This window comes from Alligator sinensis, unplaced genomic scaffold (genome assembly GCF_000455745.1).
Source record: "Alligator sinensis unplaced genomic scaffold, ASM45574v1 scaffold207_1, whole genome shotgun sequence".
NCBI classification, from domain to species: Eukaryota; Metazoa; Chordata; order Crocodylia; family Alligatoridae; genus Alligator; species Alligator sinensis.
This window is the reverse complement of record NW_005842112.1, coordinates 134,520-150,632: the sequence shown is the minus strand read 5'-3', so window position 1 is coordinate 150,632 and position 16,113 is coordinate 134,520. Positions and strand designations below refer to the sequence as shown.

Sequence of the window (16,113 nt, the reverse complement as noted above, 5' to 3'; positions counted from 1 at the left end):
TTCCCTCAGCTGTTGCAAGGTCTCTGGAGACCTTGGGATTTTTGTGGGGGAAATCAGAACCATGGAGAGTTCTGCCTTTCCCGTTGTTCAGATCACCGTACGCTATATCTTCCAGGCAATTCTCTTTTATGGTTAGACTCTGGAAGGCTAGGTTGGCATTAGCCTCACGGGCTCTTCTGTATGTGTGGCAGAAGAAAGCCTGGTAAGATCCTACGTCCCATAAGATGTGTGCTTAATTCACTTGGGCTGCATTGAGGATTTGAGCCTGGACATGTAGCAGTTTAACTGAGAGGTATTTGTCCTGCAAGAATTGAATCATTGGAGCTTGCAACCCAGGTATTGCGTGTTGTGGGATCTGCTTGTATTTTTCTGTGCAAAGACCTTATGATTGAGGTGAAGAGAGACTCAGGCAGCTAAATACAGATCTGAACTTTCTAGTGGCTGGAGCCGTAAGATTTGGTTAAGCTCCACTTGTGTTTTGAAGCGTTTTCAGAACCTGCATTTTCCTCTTCAGTGCTTCTGTTTGTCAAATTTACTTTTAACGTCTCTCAAATTTAAAGCGCCTGTGTACAATTGTTAGCATGCATGCTAATATATTTTGACTTTCATTTTTCCTTCTGATTTACACTTTCTTGGCAGTCTGCTGTTACATACAAAAGTGCCTCTGATGGATGCAGTTGGCTTTGAAAGCAGTCATGAAGTTGCATTTGTTAATTAATTTTAATAAAGCATTAAGTGGTATGGTGAAAGACTGGCAAAAAAGCTGTTTGTTCCCAGGGCTTAAATAAATCTTCAGGGAGTTTGTCTCACCCCACTTTTTCTCTGAAGGATCTAGCACGACAAATTTGAACAGTTCCTAAGCAGCATTTTAATCGAGAGCAGTGTTGTGACCTAGTCCCAATAACATAGCTAAGGATCTGTAAATGCCTGTATATTATTTCCAGATGTGCTGGGCTGCTTTGTGTTCCCCAGTGTTAAGTGCCTGTGCAACAGGGCCAGAGTCATCTGTGGGTTCACTCTGTACTGGATGAATAATTTGTTGCTGTCCCCCTTGCCTTGTGCCATGCAGATGCCTACACCAATGTCCCGCGCTGGAGAGGTGGTGATCTATTGTGTGCCATGCTGGCTGATTTTTTTTTTTTTTAAATGAAAAGCACTGCAGTTCTTTGTTCCATGGGTTTCCAAAATAAATAGGTATATTGCTTTAATTTGATATTTTCACAAACTCACAAGTATTTCTTTTCAAACTCTCCTCCCCTCTCCCTTGACACTGAAAAAGGGGTGAAAAGGAAGACAAAGCATGTGTATGGGAGAAAGCACGATGAAGAAGACTGTTATTTTGGATTGTTTTCCTGTCTTGTCTTCTGTTCAACTGCTCCATACTCCTTTTCAGCTCCTGTTTTCTCTCTTGCCTGTGTTCTTTCTGGTAACTTTTATCCTCTCAAGCATCCTGTGTCCTGCAGCATGGCTGGTGACAGTGCCCTCCACTCCTACTAGCTGTGCACAGAACAAGGCTCTGGACAGATTCATGCTCAAGTGGAGACTCTTATAGACACTTGCATCCATTTTTTTCCTTTGTTTTAATTGGACTGTTAGCAGCCTTTTTTTCCTATCCTCATAGGATCAAGGTCAGCTTTAGGCTGGAAATGCTGTCCTTGTGCAGTATATATCGGACTGATCAGCATTAGCCACAACATTTATTGCATTTTGCACATGAACATATTCCCCAGCCATATCAGTAGGAGTCATGTGCAGTTAGGGGTAGAATAGACTCCCAATTTAAAGCTGACAGACAGAACTGCTTCAGCATGTACTCAGTGTATTAAAGGTTAGGAGGTTTTATCTCGGTTTCTGCCTTGCGTGGAGAGAACTGCAAGCTTCCAGACTTTAGCACATTGTGTAGTCTGTAAAGATGCTAAAATGAAGCCTGTTTAGACACTCAGTCTTCTTAAAGAGAGGCTGTGCAGGCCTCTACGTTCCCTTCAACATCACTGAGGGTGAGTGTCGGCCCCTGCATTTTAACTGCCCTCAAACCCTGAAGAGTGCTGCCTTCTCGTGGCTGTTATTCAAAACCCAGATTGTGTTTTAGGACAGCTGACAGTAAGAGGAGGACCTGAACTGGCAAAGACCCCATAGGGCTGTCCTATAAATTTCCTCTCCTAACCAAAAAGCCTCAGTGTCTTTGTATGGCTTTGGAGTGGCGTCCTAATCTCATGGATTGGGTGAGGAATACAGCTGGGAAGAACAGGGGTCCTTTGCGTGCCCCGCTTCATCCTGGTACCAGTCCTACACAGCTTTTCCTCAATGTGCTGGTTATAACCCATAAATCAGGCTGTTTCAGTGATTACAAGGTAGAGGGCTGGTTTTTATCCTAATGGTTTCAAATTGGTAGCTGCACTCTTCATAAGGAGTTCAGCAATAAAGGGATCCCATTGTTCTTTGTGAATTCAAAGATTTCCATATACAAATTTGTTTCCAGGCCCACAATCTGATCCTATCAGACTGAAGAGAGTCTTTGCAGGTCAGAAAGAGCCCTTGGTTACCACTATGTAACACTCGTTGCCTAGAGTGGATTTCCATGGGTGTAGCTGAGTGGCCCTGTCATTGGACATGAGCAGACAAATCCTGGTAACGAGCCACAAAAACAGAGGGAGCAGGATCCCGGTCTCTGAGCTGCGCTTATTCTGCAGGGCTAACAGAATAGTCGACCATTATTTTTATCACCGAGGTCAGCTCTAAATTCAGATCCCACTCTCAAGACATGCTGCATTCAGATCTGTAATGATAGGAAGCTGCCATTCCCACAGTGGCCCTTCTCAGAAGAGAAATGCCCTTTATCTAGCAACAATGCAAGAATAATCTATTAACGCTGTAAACAAATCTATTAAAGTCAGCTTCACAGGTTTGCTTCCAAATGCCAACAGATGGCAACCAGTGGTAGCACAGCTGTCTGACTCAGGAAAAGGATGGGTTGTAATGTCTTGGTTCAATGAATGCCAATCATTTACATTTATATTTATGCAGTACTTTTCACCCAGAGGACTTGAAACCACTCTTATCAACCGGTTTATGAATAATAGGCATACAGTCGCACAAATCCATATGAAAGTGGGATCTGACTGTCGGATGCATTCGTGCATGTGTATACATATGTGCACGTGCACACACACACACACACGTGTGTATTGGCATGATTGCTTTAGTCATGTAACCCAGTAAGTCTGGACTGCAACACGACAACTGTTTAAAATTGCACAGCATCCCTCTGTGGTCATTTGGGTCCAGAAACAAAGGATGCTGTATTCAGCTGAAACTTGGAAAGGGACATTACCTGTTTAGATGTGACTCTGAATTGGCTGGGGCCTCCTGGGTTAACTTCCCCACTCCTGTGAAATATGTGATGCAGTCATTTCCTAAAGATCTCTGCTCTCCCGCAACAAACTGCTCTGTACACACAGGCTACAGTACCTGCGTGCTATCTGGCAGATTTCAGACATGGCAAACTCTGCCATATTTGTGCAATAGAGAGCAGATGAGAAGCGTAGGCTAGGACTCCTTCACTGTAGATTAGAGTCCAGGGTTGCGATGGTATTTGTTCATCACTACCCTGCTTCTGAAATGTCCTGAAGGTCCCCAGGTACAGGTTGTGTTGCTAAGCTCATTCATCTTCCCCCAACACCCCACCACCTTTGAAAACGGCAGTGTAGGGGAGCTGCATTTTTTAGCTGAATCTCCTGTTAATTGTAGATAATCTGAAACTGTGCTGATGGGTTTTTTTCTGACCAGAAGATCTAATGGTCTTTTCTGGCTTTGGAAAAACCAACAGTGTTACATAACTGTTCTTTAACCGTTACTTCCAGTTCAGATCTGTTCTTGAGCCAAAGATGAACTGAGTTGTTTGCTTTAGATGTTATACAAACAAGATAATTTAGCGGTATGGTTTCAGTTCTTCGTTGCAAATAAGATCAGGATTTCATACACTTGCAGAATAGAAATGTTGATATACGACGGAAAGAAAGAACCCTTCTTGCTGTTTGTGACTTGAAGTGGTGGGATACCATCGGGTGCATAAGAGACCTGCAAGTAGGTCTGTTCTCGGGCTAGTTCAGTGCTGTCTTGCAGACTTGTGGGATTCAGGTAGAAATCGGAAAAGTCTTTGAACCCTGGTAGGTTTAGTCAAGCTCAGCTTACAGACCTTTGGGACAGACATTGCGTAAACCGGTTTGACCCAAATCAGTTAAGTCTGATACTATATTCAACCACATTTATTACAAACCGGTTTCAGCCATTTTCAAACTGGTTTATGTGCCCTGAACATCTGTTCTGTTACAGGTTTAAACCAGTTTCTGATCACTTAAACCAGTTTGTGTAATGTCTGTCCCTAGCCTTGGAGTGCACCAATCGCAAAGCACCGTTGAGGCTTGTTACTAAAACTGGGTTTGCTCTTGAATAATAGAAGCAGAACAGCAACCAGCCTTCAGTCAGCATCAGTGAGTGTACAGAAAGGGATGGTTAATGATGATTGTAGTCATGCTGCAAACAACACCGGGATGTATGGTACCCCGCAACGTCCAGGAGGGAGTTCAGACTTAGCACTGCAGGTTTCCTGCTGCTATAGTATCATCTCGTTCCACAAGTGCAGCACGCTTGGTTTCCAGGGACTAGGCCTGTGTATCCTTGGCATAGAAAGCACTGTCACTATTTCCTTAAGGGAAAGGATAGGGACTTTTCCATTAAAGCAGGGACAAGCTTTTGAAGCAGTAGGTGCCCCTAAAAGAATACCAGGCAATCAGTGATTTGGCCAAGCTTAGAGGGACCACAACTTAAGGGAAGATGTTGACTTCATGTCCTCTGTATTAAGTTTTCCTGGGTGGCAGAGCCTTCTTTGTGTCCTTGAATTAGATATTTCCACTTCCTCTAACCTTACAGCCCACAGGTGCCGTTCGTCCACTATTGTGAAATCTCCTTTTCACAGCCTGTGCATTACCTCGGTATCATTTTATGCCGCACAATCAGAATTCTAGACTGTTTGGACGATTGTTTCCATTGCCCATTTAACTACGTGAAACTACCCTTTATCCCAGCTTCAATCCTAGTGTAATAATAATATCAGAGAATTGATTTTTTTTTTAATGACTTCCTTAAGTGTGTGGCCAGAGTGCTTAATCAGCATGTGTGGGAAAGGGAATTAACTCAACTGACACAGGATTTTCTCTTGCTTGTATTTCATTTAAATATCCTCTCCCACTCCTCCTTCCTCCCCAGCAACCTATACTATGCATAACCTAGCAGTCTCCTGGAAACAGAGGATTTCCATGTAATAATGGAACTGTTCACAGTCCCTCCATAGGACTGTTTTGAAAGCCCCTTTACTCACTTTAGTAGCCCTACCGAATTAATGATGTAAAGATCACACCCTGGAGCAGTGGTTTTCAACCTGTGGTCTGTGGACCCCTGCGGGTCTGCAGGCTATGTGTAAAGGGTCCACAAAAGATGACTATGATCAATCAAAAGTATGTGAATGCCCACACTTACAATTCAAGGGGGTCCACGCCTCCATTTGAAATTTCCAAAGGGGTCCGCAAATGAAAAAAGATTGAAAACCACTAGAGTAAAGGTGTGCAGGATCCAGTACGACTTGATACTACATTACAGCTTGCAATTAATGCAACAGAGCTACGGGACCGATTTTAAAGTAATAAAAGTGGAAAGAAAAAGTGACTGCTCTGAAAGGTTTGCATAGGGATGGTCTTTTAGCTTATACCACTGACTGCATGCCAGTGAAACAGAGGTCAGTAAAGTGCAAATGAATTTACATCAAATGGCAGTTAAAAAACGGGGGGGCAGAGAAGGGGGGGAGGGAGATGCCAAAGTTTATAAAGAGATTATTGTCACAGTCTCAGAAAAGCTTTTATGACTTTATACATTACTTGGTACAAGCAGCAGTTGTTGCTTTTTCACAGCTTACACAAGCTTCAGTAGGTTAAATACTGCATATTAAGTTATTATAAGCCTCCTTGCAGCCATTACAAGCTCACTTGACAGTGATGACCTGCTTAAATTGTGTACTGAGCCTGAGATTTACCTCTCTCTGATCTCGCTTTTTAGCCTTAATGCCATTTCTATTTCTTTGGAACATGCCTGTATCTCTTTTTCTGTAAAATCAGAGACTGGGAGCTTAATGTTTAAAATACTCTTCATCACATGGCACTAGGAGATTGGCACATCAATTGCCTGAATAAACTTTTAGCACTTGTGTTGTTATATCTCTTAATGCTTTTTGCTAACATGTACTTTTGTACCTGCCAGGTGATAACGTAAGTGATTCTGGTTGCAATAAAAAAAAAGAAATAAACACACTCATTGAATTGAAGTTTAATAAGTGACCTGTAGTTTATCAGCCTTCTTCCTCAGCTTCATTGAAAAATGCCACCGGGCAAGACAATTCCAAGTCTGTCACCAGCTGTGTGCACAGAGTACAGAATTGGTGGTAGACTGCATTAACTCTACCGAACAGAGAACGCAAGGTGTAACTTCAAAGGGACTGCTTGGTGACATATAGCACAGAATGCAATAAATGGGGAGAAACCTCTTGGAAAATGGCTAATGGATCCTAGCAGTAACCTAGATAAGGAATGTGTATGCAGTACTCAGGTATTTAATATAATCAAATTGGCCAAGTCCATTGGAATGTGTATCTTGAGCTATTTCTGTGCAACCCGATATGTGAATGCTTATTTCAGATCCAGGCTGTCTATTTTGTTTGATTTAGAGTCAGTCAAGGATCAATTTAGGCTGAATCAAAATAAACTCCTCTTTAATCTGCAATAAAAGGCCACACCCAGAATTGCACCAATATGTCCAGAGGTGTGAATTAAACTGGATGTTGGTCTCTGGATGCTATTTTGGGAACAGGCAAGCCCCAAACACTGGCTATGTTGTGAGGCACAGGATCAGGCTTTTGTTTGGGTAGAAATATTAATGATGTAAAGAATAACACGAATAATAAAACTTTCAGAGTTCACGGTACAAAGTCAGTCTGCTAAATCCATTTTAGGGCTTAAAAAAAAGAATCTGGCTTGACTTCTGCTCCCCCAGATGCTGCATACCCCTGACTTACTCTGCAGCTCTGGGAACCAGGCCCCTTCTAGGTAACAACTGAACTTTGCACCCTGCCTTTGATCATTTGACCCATCTAACACATGTTAAGCAAGACCCTACTTTGCCATCTCTAAAAGCTTGCCTGGATTCTGACATCTGCTGTGCTACCCGTGTTTCTGCCTTTGAAATTTTTGCTGGGATAGTTTTGCTCCTGACTACTTCTCCTCCTGCCAGAGAAATGGACTTCAAAGTCACGCCTTCCCAGTGTGGGTGAGGAATAGTAATCCAATCGGTGTCCCACCACAGAAATGAAATTGGGGATCGATAAAACCAGCATGGTTTCGAAACTCCTGCCCTGATTTTTCAGAAATCCAGCGCCCATCCTCTTGGCAAAGCGGGGCTCCAGCTGGCATGAGATCAGAGACTTCAGCATGGATATACAGGCTGGCTTTGCATTCGGCATTAGTGAGGAATACATTAATAAATTTTTCAGTTTTTACAAAGCTGTCTTCCTTTCTTCTGCCCACAGAGCTCATCATGACAAACAGAGAAAGCATGGTCTGCATTATAAACACTCTGTGTCCCAGTATAAAATCCAAGCCTTTTTTTTTTTTTTGGAGGGGGAGGAAGCCACCACTCTAGGGGCTTATTATAGTTATGTAATTTCCTTCTGTATTTGATTCCTACCCTCTCAGTTTATTTGCAAAAGCCAGCAAGATTTGGAGATTGTGGCATAGCTGCTATGCTTGGCTCTCCCTGAATCGGAGCAGAGTCTTGAACCTGAGTCTCTCACATAGATAAGTGTCCTAGCCCCCAGGAACAGAGTCTGTCTTGCTTTTTAGCCAAGGAATACAAAGTGGAACAAACACTGGGAGATACTGAGAAAGACAGACTGGGACTGACTGGTGCCAAGGGCGCTTGCCTGGGTCTTTTAACATTCTTGGTGCATGCCCGAACTTCTGGGCGACTGGCTGTTTTGGGACTTCTCTGATCCTCAGCATTTCCGTCTGAATGGAAATATTGTCAAAACCGATACATTTCCAGGCAACCTCTCAGTTCCTTTTTTTTTTTTTTGGCTCAGAAGAAAGTTTTGCAGAACTTTGCATCTTTTCTTTCCTGCCCAGCTCTCCCAGTAGCTTGTGTGAACTGGAGAGCAGGCCAGAGCATTCATTCTTCTGCACATGGCAGCAAATGTAAATGGAGTTAATTATAAGGGGACAGGGGTGGGTGACTGCATTGAAAAGCCTCGGAGTACAATAGGAAGTCAGCAGAAAAACAGTGTTTTGGCTCTGCAGCGGCAGAAGTAAGTAATGTCCCGTGGCAAACCTGTGTCTGTGAAATAACAGTATGCGCACGGGTCGGTGAAGAGGTTATGGCATGGGCTGTAAGCTGCATGGCCAAGCATGAGAATAGAAGCGACGGGCCTTGCACTGAGGTGTGTGGTTAGCAAGATTAAGGTAAGGTCTCTGGGGAACAAGTTGCCTGAGGCTGGTTTTTGCTTAGGGAAATGAGGCTCGTGGCACTTCATCCCAGGGACCACTGCGGCATCGGGGGGACGGAGACCCGAGCGCTCGCAGGAGCTGAAGAAGGTTTTGTCAGGACGATTCATGGTGGAGTGGGTCTGGTGGGCCTCGTGCACTCCGGATCAAAGATCACAGCGCTTCACGTGGCCTCTGGTAATGTTTCATTTTAAATTGCCCTTCTTGTCAGCTGGACCCCAGCCTCTGTGCCACCACGCGCTCTGCTCAAACTGAATGGCTTCATTTTTCATTCAGCGTGAAGGGGGGTCATGTGCTGCTGCCTTTTAGCACCAGTATGAACTGTTGGCCAGCCATGGCCAAAAATAAACCCAAAACAGAAGAAATGAGCCAAGCCAACCATCTCATTGCAGCTGGGATCATGGAGAGAACGGCTCCGTGGTCTGACATGCAACAGGGATGAATGGAGTCGGTCACATAGCGGGTGGTGGAGGCCCAGAGAGACCTTTTTAGTGGGTTGCTGATTACCCAGCGGGCTCTCGAGGGTCGCATGGCCAGTGAGGTTATGCAAAAAGTGATCATGAATTTGAGGGTCCTTGGCTGAGACACTTCCTTACATTCTCTCTGTTTATCTCCAGCTGCGCCTCCCTCTTAGATTCTCTGAGCCACAAACGACGATGTTTTGCCGGCCTAATTAGGAGTAATGTGGCATGAATAGGGCTTATGGTAATATAGGGATGGGGCATCTGGACATAGAGCCCCGGGGCCACCATCCTTTGCACCGGCCATCAGAGCTGGCCAGGCATGGAGTTGTGTTAGTGTTATAGGGCAGCTAGGTGTGGTGATGCCAAGCATTGCTATGTCTCACTTTTAGGTTTCTGGGTCCTGTGGCGTATGCACACCCTGACTTCTGCACCTAAGCCCTCCATACAGTGTCTGGGTGGAGAGAGTGTAGCTCGAGGGGAGTTTGCAGCACCCTGCACATCATTGATTGGGAAGGTGCAGGCCTCTTACAGTAGCCCACGAGGGGTTGGTGAAGAGAGGTGAAGAGGGTTTAGGAACCTGATTCTGGGCTGTAGGGAGGTGCCAGAGTTGGATTGGGCCCACAACCGGATTGAGCACCCATGTCATCTCTTTTAAAAGGGGAGCAGGGCTCTGCCTTTCATTTAGGTTATGGAAGATGTCGAGGAGATGATGGGAACCCACTTCTGTACGGTAGCACGGTGATTTAAAGCATTTGTCCAGACTAGAGGTCTGGGTTCAAAATCCTCCTCTGTGTGAGGGGATCCAAGCCTACCTCTGCATGTCTGAGCCACTGAGCTGCCGGCTGTTCTGCGCAGGCACACTTGGCTCCTGTGCTTGAAGTGAAGCCACTTTACAAAGAAATTCAAGCAGGAGGAAGCAGGTCAGAGCACGATCCTCTCTTGTAGCGTGTTGCAAGAGAGGCGAGACCCGGGGTCTTATACCTGCATTAAGGATGGTGCAGGGTTTCTATCCAGTGGCATCTGAGCATGCTGAAAATCTTGACTGTCGAGAGCTGAAGTGGAGATATCATTGCATCCTGCTGTGTGAGCTTCTCTGCAGAAAGTCAGCACTCGCTCGGCTCTGTGCCGACTGAGCCGCTTTCACTCAGAGCTGCATAATTGACGTGTCGTGCTCCGTGAAAGGTGCCGTTTCCAATCCAGCAAGGCCTAAATTATTTCATATCTGAACCAACCCCAAAGCCTCTTCTCTTTTGAAGCTTAAATAGGCAGCCTGAAATATAGACTTGGCAGTGACAGCTGACAGCAGCTTATTAATCACATTTTTCTACCTCAGCCCACACCGATGAGAAGCAGTTGACCTGTCAGATTGTACTGAGCACCTGCTTTAATTCTGAAGAAGTGGGAAAGCATGCAGAATAAGCTAACCGTGGAAGAAGTGACTGTGTCAGAGCAATGGACAGACCTTGGCATTAGCATTGTAAAATTGCAGTGAAAAATATACCAGCCTCAGCGCGTCTTCTTTGCCCCTTAACTTGGTTTATTCACTGCACTTCCACAACCAACAAAACTGTCCATTCCTGTAAACCTCACTTTGCCCACAATGCCAGGGTGAGTAGGGTTTTGCAAGGAATCATGACACAACGTCTCCTTTCCCATGCGGGTCAGTGAATGCCACATTGCACTCATGACTTGGGTGAGGCGGGGTGCGTAATGAAAAGGGCTTATTCTTATGCCTCTCTTACAGAGGAAGAACATGATGCTCGAGCGCCCTGGGCGCGGTGCGCGTGGACGGGGCAGCGTCACTGGCTTTGCTGATGGCTGCACAGTAGCAGCCAGTCTGGCAGTGCAACTGCTTCTGTTTTTCCTGCCCCCCCATCCCAGGGCTGGTGCCCCAGTTGCCTCCGCACCCCCAACTCATCATGCTGCTGGTGTGTTACCTAAGAGAAAATCTTATTATTTACCTACTGAACCGAGAACACAGGGGTTTTGCTACAGCTTCCCATGCAAGCAGGTCCAGGGAGGGCAAGACCATCTTCCATTTCCTTTATGGCCATGAGTAGAGGGTTTGTCCCAAACTCCCTTTTTTGGCAACATGGAATCAAGGGATGGTGAAGAATGAGAACCACTGGCCTGAACTAAAAGGAGTTTTAGTTTGCTGCACCCCAAGTCATTTAAGGCGCATTACGCTGCCAAATTTCTTACAGCGGCTGGAATTAATGCGCAATACACCACCGAGGCGTACAAACACCAACACCATTAAAGTGGTGAAAAAGCATTTAGCCCACTTTAAAGTGTTGTGCATGCACACCTCTTGTTTCATCTACACATGACCTATTTCTTTGGTTCCCAGGGGCATGGTCCAGGAAAGACGGCTCTTTCTGCATGTTAGTCCTTCAGAGGAGGCTCATTGGGGTGTTTGTAGAGTAGAGCGGATGGTCTTCTCAAACACTGATGTCCGAGGGAGCAGAACAGGTCTATGGAGCAGGGGACCAGCTGGCTGGCCCAACAAGACACTGGAGTGAAGTTGCCCAAGAAGATGGTGTCTGAGTGGGAACAGGAGGAGGAGCTGGGGGGTGGGTGGAGGAAAGGACTCCAGAGATTTAATTTGGAAATCATGCCAAGCCTAGCTTTGACAGAGGTCCAAAACCTCCCATCGCGGAGCACAAATCCATTTAAATGGAAATTGCTCTGTCACAGCTTAGCTAGAAAAAGAGCAAACTGCAGTAGGAGATGCTGACACCACTAGGTCTCCGTGGGTGAGAAAAGCCGGAGAATGAGCAGGTGGAAGCTAATGCAGTTTAAAACTCAGCAGTTCTGCTGCTGACAGGGGGGAGGAAACTAGAGATGCGGCTGTAGGTGCAAGTTTAGAAAATAAGTAAAGAACCTGCTCTGCACTGTGGCTATCCAGCCTGTGGGATCTCCTCTCTACCAGGTCAATGAGACATATGACATGCCAGGAAAAGGGCTTGTTACGTTCCCCAAAGCTGTATGATTACAGCTAGTATCTGTTGCTGAGCTGAACCTGATACAAGGAGACTTGACCTACGTCTTCTAGGATATAAAATGATTGTAAAGGCATGAAGTTACCCCGGAGCATTGTCCCATTGGCTAGATGTGCTATGAATGGTTTTTGGCTTCTTCTGGACAGCTTGGCATTACCCATTGTCCCACTGGGCAGACCAGTGCTCCTATCTCATGAGGTGTTGCCATTAATCCATCTTGCACATTCATTATTTTCTTCTTTGGCAGTTCCTCACAATTGAGGATGATTGTCTTCCATGACTGTCTCATCTGTGTGGGTCGAAAGATAGCCGATGAGGCTGATCTGGGCTCAACAGACTGCTCCAGCTTGGGTGCATGTTTCCGTGCGGGGTGGGTGGCTCTAGATTCTTGATTCAGTATTCGTTATTGAACCTGCCTGGAAGACAGCAAGGGCCAAAGTGTCTTCCAAGCATAAATCCAGAGCACCCACTTGGACTTCAGTTGGGTTGCTATGAATACACAGTGGGGTGAATGACACAAGCCTGTTACTTAAACTGTGATTTGTTTAATAGCTGCACGAGGTGATGTGATAGGTGGTGAACAGACAACGGTGTAACAACTCAGGAATGCATTTTGCTAGCATTTCTATGAATTTACCATGAGGAGTTTAAGGACTTGGTTATCCAGTGTCTTTTGACTCTTGGCTGCTCTGCTAAAGACACCCAGCACATATGTTTCTCTATTACAGCCCCTGAGACAACTCTCCCCAGGCTGTTGGGACCTGTATCTCATGCTTCATAGCTCTTGGTTTGCTGGATCTGGTCACTTTAGGCACTGATCTCTGTCAGGGGTTTTCAGTCACTCTCCAGGCACAGGCCCAATGTCTGACACCATTGTGACAATGGGAATCCCACGTCTAATTGTCTGGGCCCATGAAACTAATGCCAGCTCTCCCAAGATGTTTTATGAGGCCCCAGACCTTCCCTGAAGGCTTGATGGACTGTTTCTCCTGTGAGGGCTACAGAGCGGTGAAAGCAAGCAATGTGCAAAGGATAATATGAACAGCTGCATCAGAATTACAGGTCTATGGGGAAAAAACAAGGACTGCATGTCCTTAGTTTCATCACCTCCTCATAAGCCCTTTGGGATTTGGCCAGAGCCAGCTCAGAGGATCCTAGATCCCTTCTGCTCACATCTTTGTGTGCTGGTCCTGCAGTCCCCTTTCCCTGGTGATCTGATTAATTATAAGACTGCACAGGTGAGGTGGTAGATGGCTTGCATGTCAAGGGGGCTTCCATTTGAGTGGCAGACTATCAAGGGCAGGGGCTGGCAACCCCCAGCACGCGTGCCAGAGCATGGCACTTGAAGCCATTTTGCTTGGCATGCCACAGCGGCTCTGGGCAGGCCCCTGCTGCCAGCCACAGAGCCCAGGTGGGTTGCAGCAGGCAGCGGGGAGGCTGCAAGCAGCTGCACCGGGGTCCGTGGCGCCCCAAGCCAGCTCGTTGCCAGTGGTGGGTGCATGTGCCTCTGGGAACTGGCTGGGGCAGCACTGCCACAACAAGGATCGGGCCCCTTGTGGCTCCTCTGCCATCCACCCTGGCACGCCAACATATTACAGATTGAGGTTGGGACTCTTTCCAAAAACATTGCTGCCCCCTGATCTAGGTCAGTGACTCTCATTCACTCTCTGTTGTTTGCTCTTTGCTGGATGCAGGTGATGCTTCTTGGGGCTTTCAGCTCAAGATGGAGGTTACCAGAGACAAAGTGAAGACTCAGGACCATTTTTACAATCAAGATTAAGTTTACAGTTGATTAGAGTTGTACCAAGGTGCACTAATCATCATCGTCTCTCTTATCTCCTTGTTGTAGGCAACATCTTTGTCGTCAGTCTGTCAGTCGCAGATCTAGTCGTAGCGGTGTATCCGTACCCTCTCATCCTGAGTGCTATTTTCCACAATGGCTGGACAATGGGAAACATTCACTGCCAGATCAGCGGGTTCCTCATGGGTTTAAGTGTCATTGGGTCCATTTTTAACATCACAGCCATCGCAATCAACCGATACTGCTACATCTGCCACAGCCTCCGGTATGACAGGCTATTCAACCTGAAGAACACCTGCTGCTACCTTTGCCTGACATGGATGCTGACGGTGGTGGCGATTGTGCCCAACTTTTTTGTTGGCTCACTCCGGTACGATCCCCGCATCTACTCCTGCACGTTTGCCCAGACTGTCAGCACGTCTTACACTATCAGCGTGGTGGTTGTTCACTTCATCGTCCCTCTGTCCGTTGTGACGTTCTGCTACCTGCGGATTTGGATTCTGGTGATTCAGGTCAAGCAGCGGGTGAGACCTGACTGCAAGCAGAAGCTGCGGGCCGGGGACATGAGGAATTTCTTGACCATGTTTGTGGTTTTTGTCCTTTTTGCAGTGTGCTGGGGGCCGTTAAACTTTATTGGCCTGGCGGTCTCTATTAACCCGTCGAAAGTAGCGCCACAAATTCCGGAATGGCTTTTTGTCTTGAGCTACTTTATGGCCTATTTTAACAGCTGTCTCAATGCCATGATATACGGGCTTCTCAATCAGAACTTCCGAAAGGAGTACAAAAGAATCCTACTGACTCTGTGGACCCCGAGGCTGTTTTTTGTCGACTTGTCGAAAGTTGGGACGGAGGGGATGAAAAGCAAGCCCTCTCCAGCAGCAACAAACAACAACCGAGCTGAAATGCACTTGTGAATCGGGGAGGATGCTGCTGTTTCTTGTGCTTCGGTTTTGCAGAGAATATATAAAAGCTTTTCTAGGTACAGAGTTCACAGGGGTTGGTACTGCCCACTCTCATTCCTGCAAGAAATATAATTCTCTCTCGTCATCCTCTACTCATCACCATGGTGTCTGAGCACCTTGCTGACAAAAGCAGTCCCACAGAAGCTGAGGCTTTGAGTAAGGATTTTCAGGATGAACCCATTGACCTTTTTCCTATGCCATTTTTCACTATGTGCCTAATTGGTTTTGATGCACTTGACATGCTCATGCTAACAAGCTCTGCCAAGGGAAGCATGCGTAGTGCATGTAGATGCTGTTGTACTTGAAATGCAAACTGCGAGACAAGGCACTTTAAATCTCCTGTATTTTAAATCCCCCTCTCCACCCAGTCTCTTCCTCCTAGCATTACTTAACCCAGCCCATACTGTACAAACTGAAAACTAGCTCTATACCTTTCTAGGCCCCATAATACAGATATGAAGACTTCTACTGTCTGGTGGTTTGTTTATTTATTTATTTTTTAAGTTTAGCAATTATCCAAGAATTGATGGCAGGTAAAAACCAGACCCAACGAATGTCCAGTGAACTGTTTATAATTGAATCTTTCTAGACCATAAGTAAAAATGAAACGCGCAACGTAACTACAGAAAGAGATTTGGCACCGGATTCTAATTCAGGCAGGTTTCTCTTATGGCCAGACCTCCAAATGTCTTTTAGAGTCTGTTTCACAACCATGCTGTGAAGAGACAAGATAGCAGGGCTGCAGGGTTGTTGGTTGTAGCCGTGTTGGTCTAAGGACAAAGGCAGGCAAGGTTCTTTGGGTAGATGCGGTATCTTTTATTAGACCAATTTAACAGTAGGAAAAAAGCTCTTTGCAAACTTTCAGGCACAAACACCCTTCATCAGGCACAGGGAGACTCTGCTGCTGTTATGTGTTCTCCAAGGTAGAAAAGAAGCTAATTTCCAACAAGCAGGTCTGTGAAAATGCAAATGAGTGGAAATTAGGAAGAGAATATGGGGGTGGGAAGGGAGGGAGGGAAATGTTTGAAGGAATGCAGGTGCTCAGCTGGAGGCAGGTTGTAATGGGTCATAAATCCAATGTCTATATAAAGTCCATGATAATATATATAATATAGTATAGACAATATAATATAGACATTGGATTTATGATGATAACATATATATATCAAAATATAGTATAGACAATAGAATACAATATAGACATTAGATTTATGACCCATTACAACCTGCCCGATATCTGATACCCAGGTAACCTGCCTCTAGCTGACCACTTGCATTCCTTCA

General features: G+C 45.7%; 1 protein-coding gene across 1 annotated transcript in view; it reads left to right on the top strand.

Moving 5' to 3' along the window:
- GPR50 (G protein-coupled receptor 50) overlaps positions 1-15,436 on the top strand; it is a 49,097-nt gene extending 33,661 nt beyond the window's left edge. Inside the window, exon 4 of the mRNA XM_025205355.1 lies at positions 13,916-15,436. Within this exon, the coding sequence (XP_025061140.1) occupies positions 13,916-14,781 (866 nt within the window). The 3' untranslated portion in view covers positions 14,782-15,436. The remainder of the gene's footprint in view (positions 1-13,915) is intronic.
- Positions 15,437-16,113: the final 677 nt, after the last annotated feature.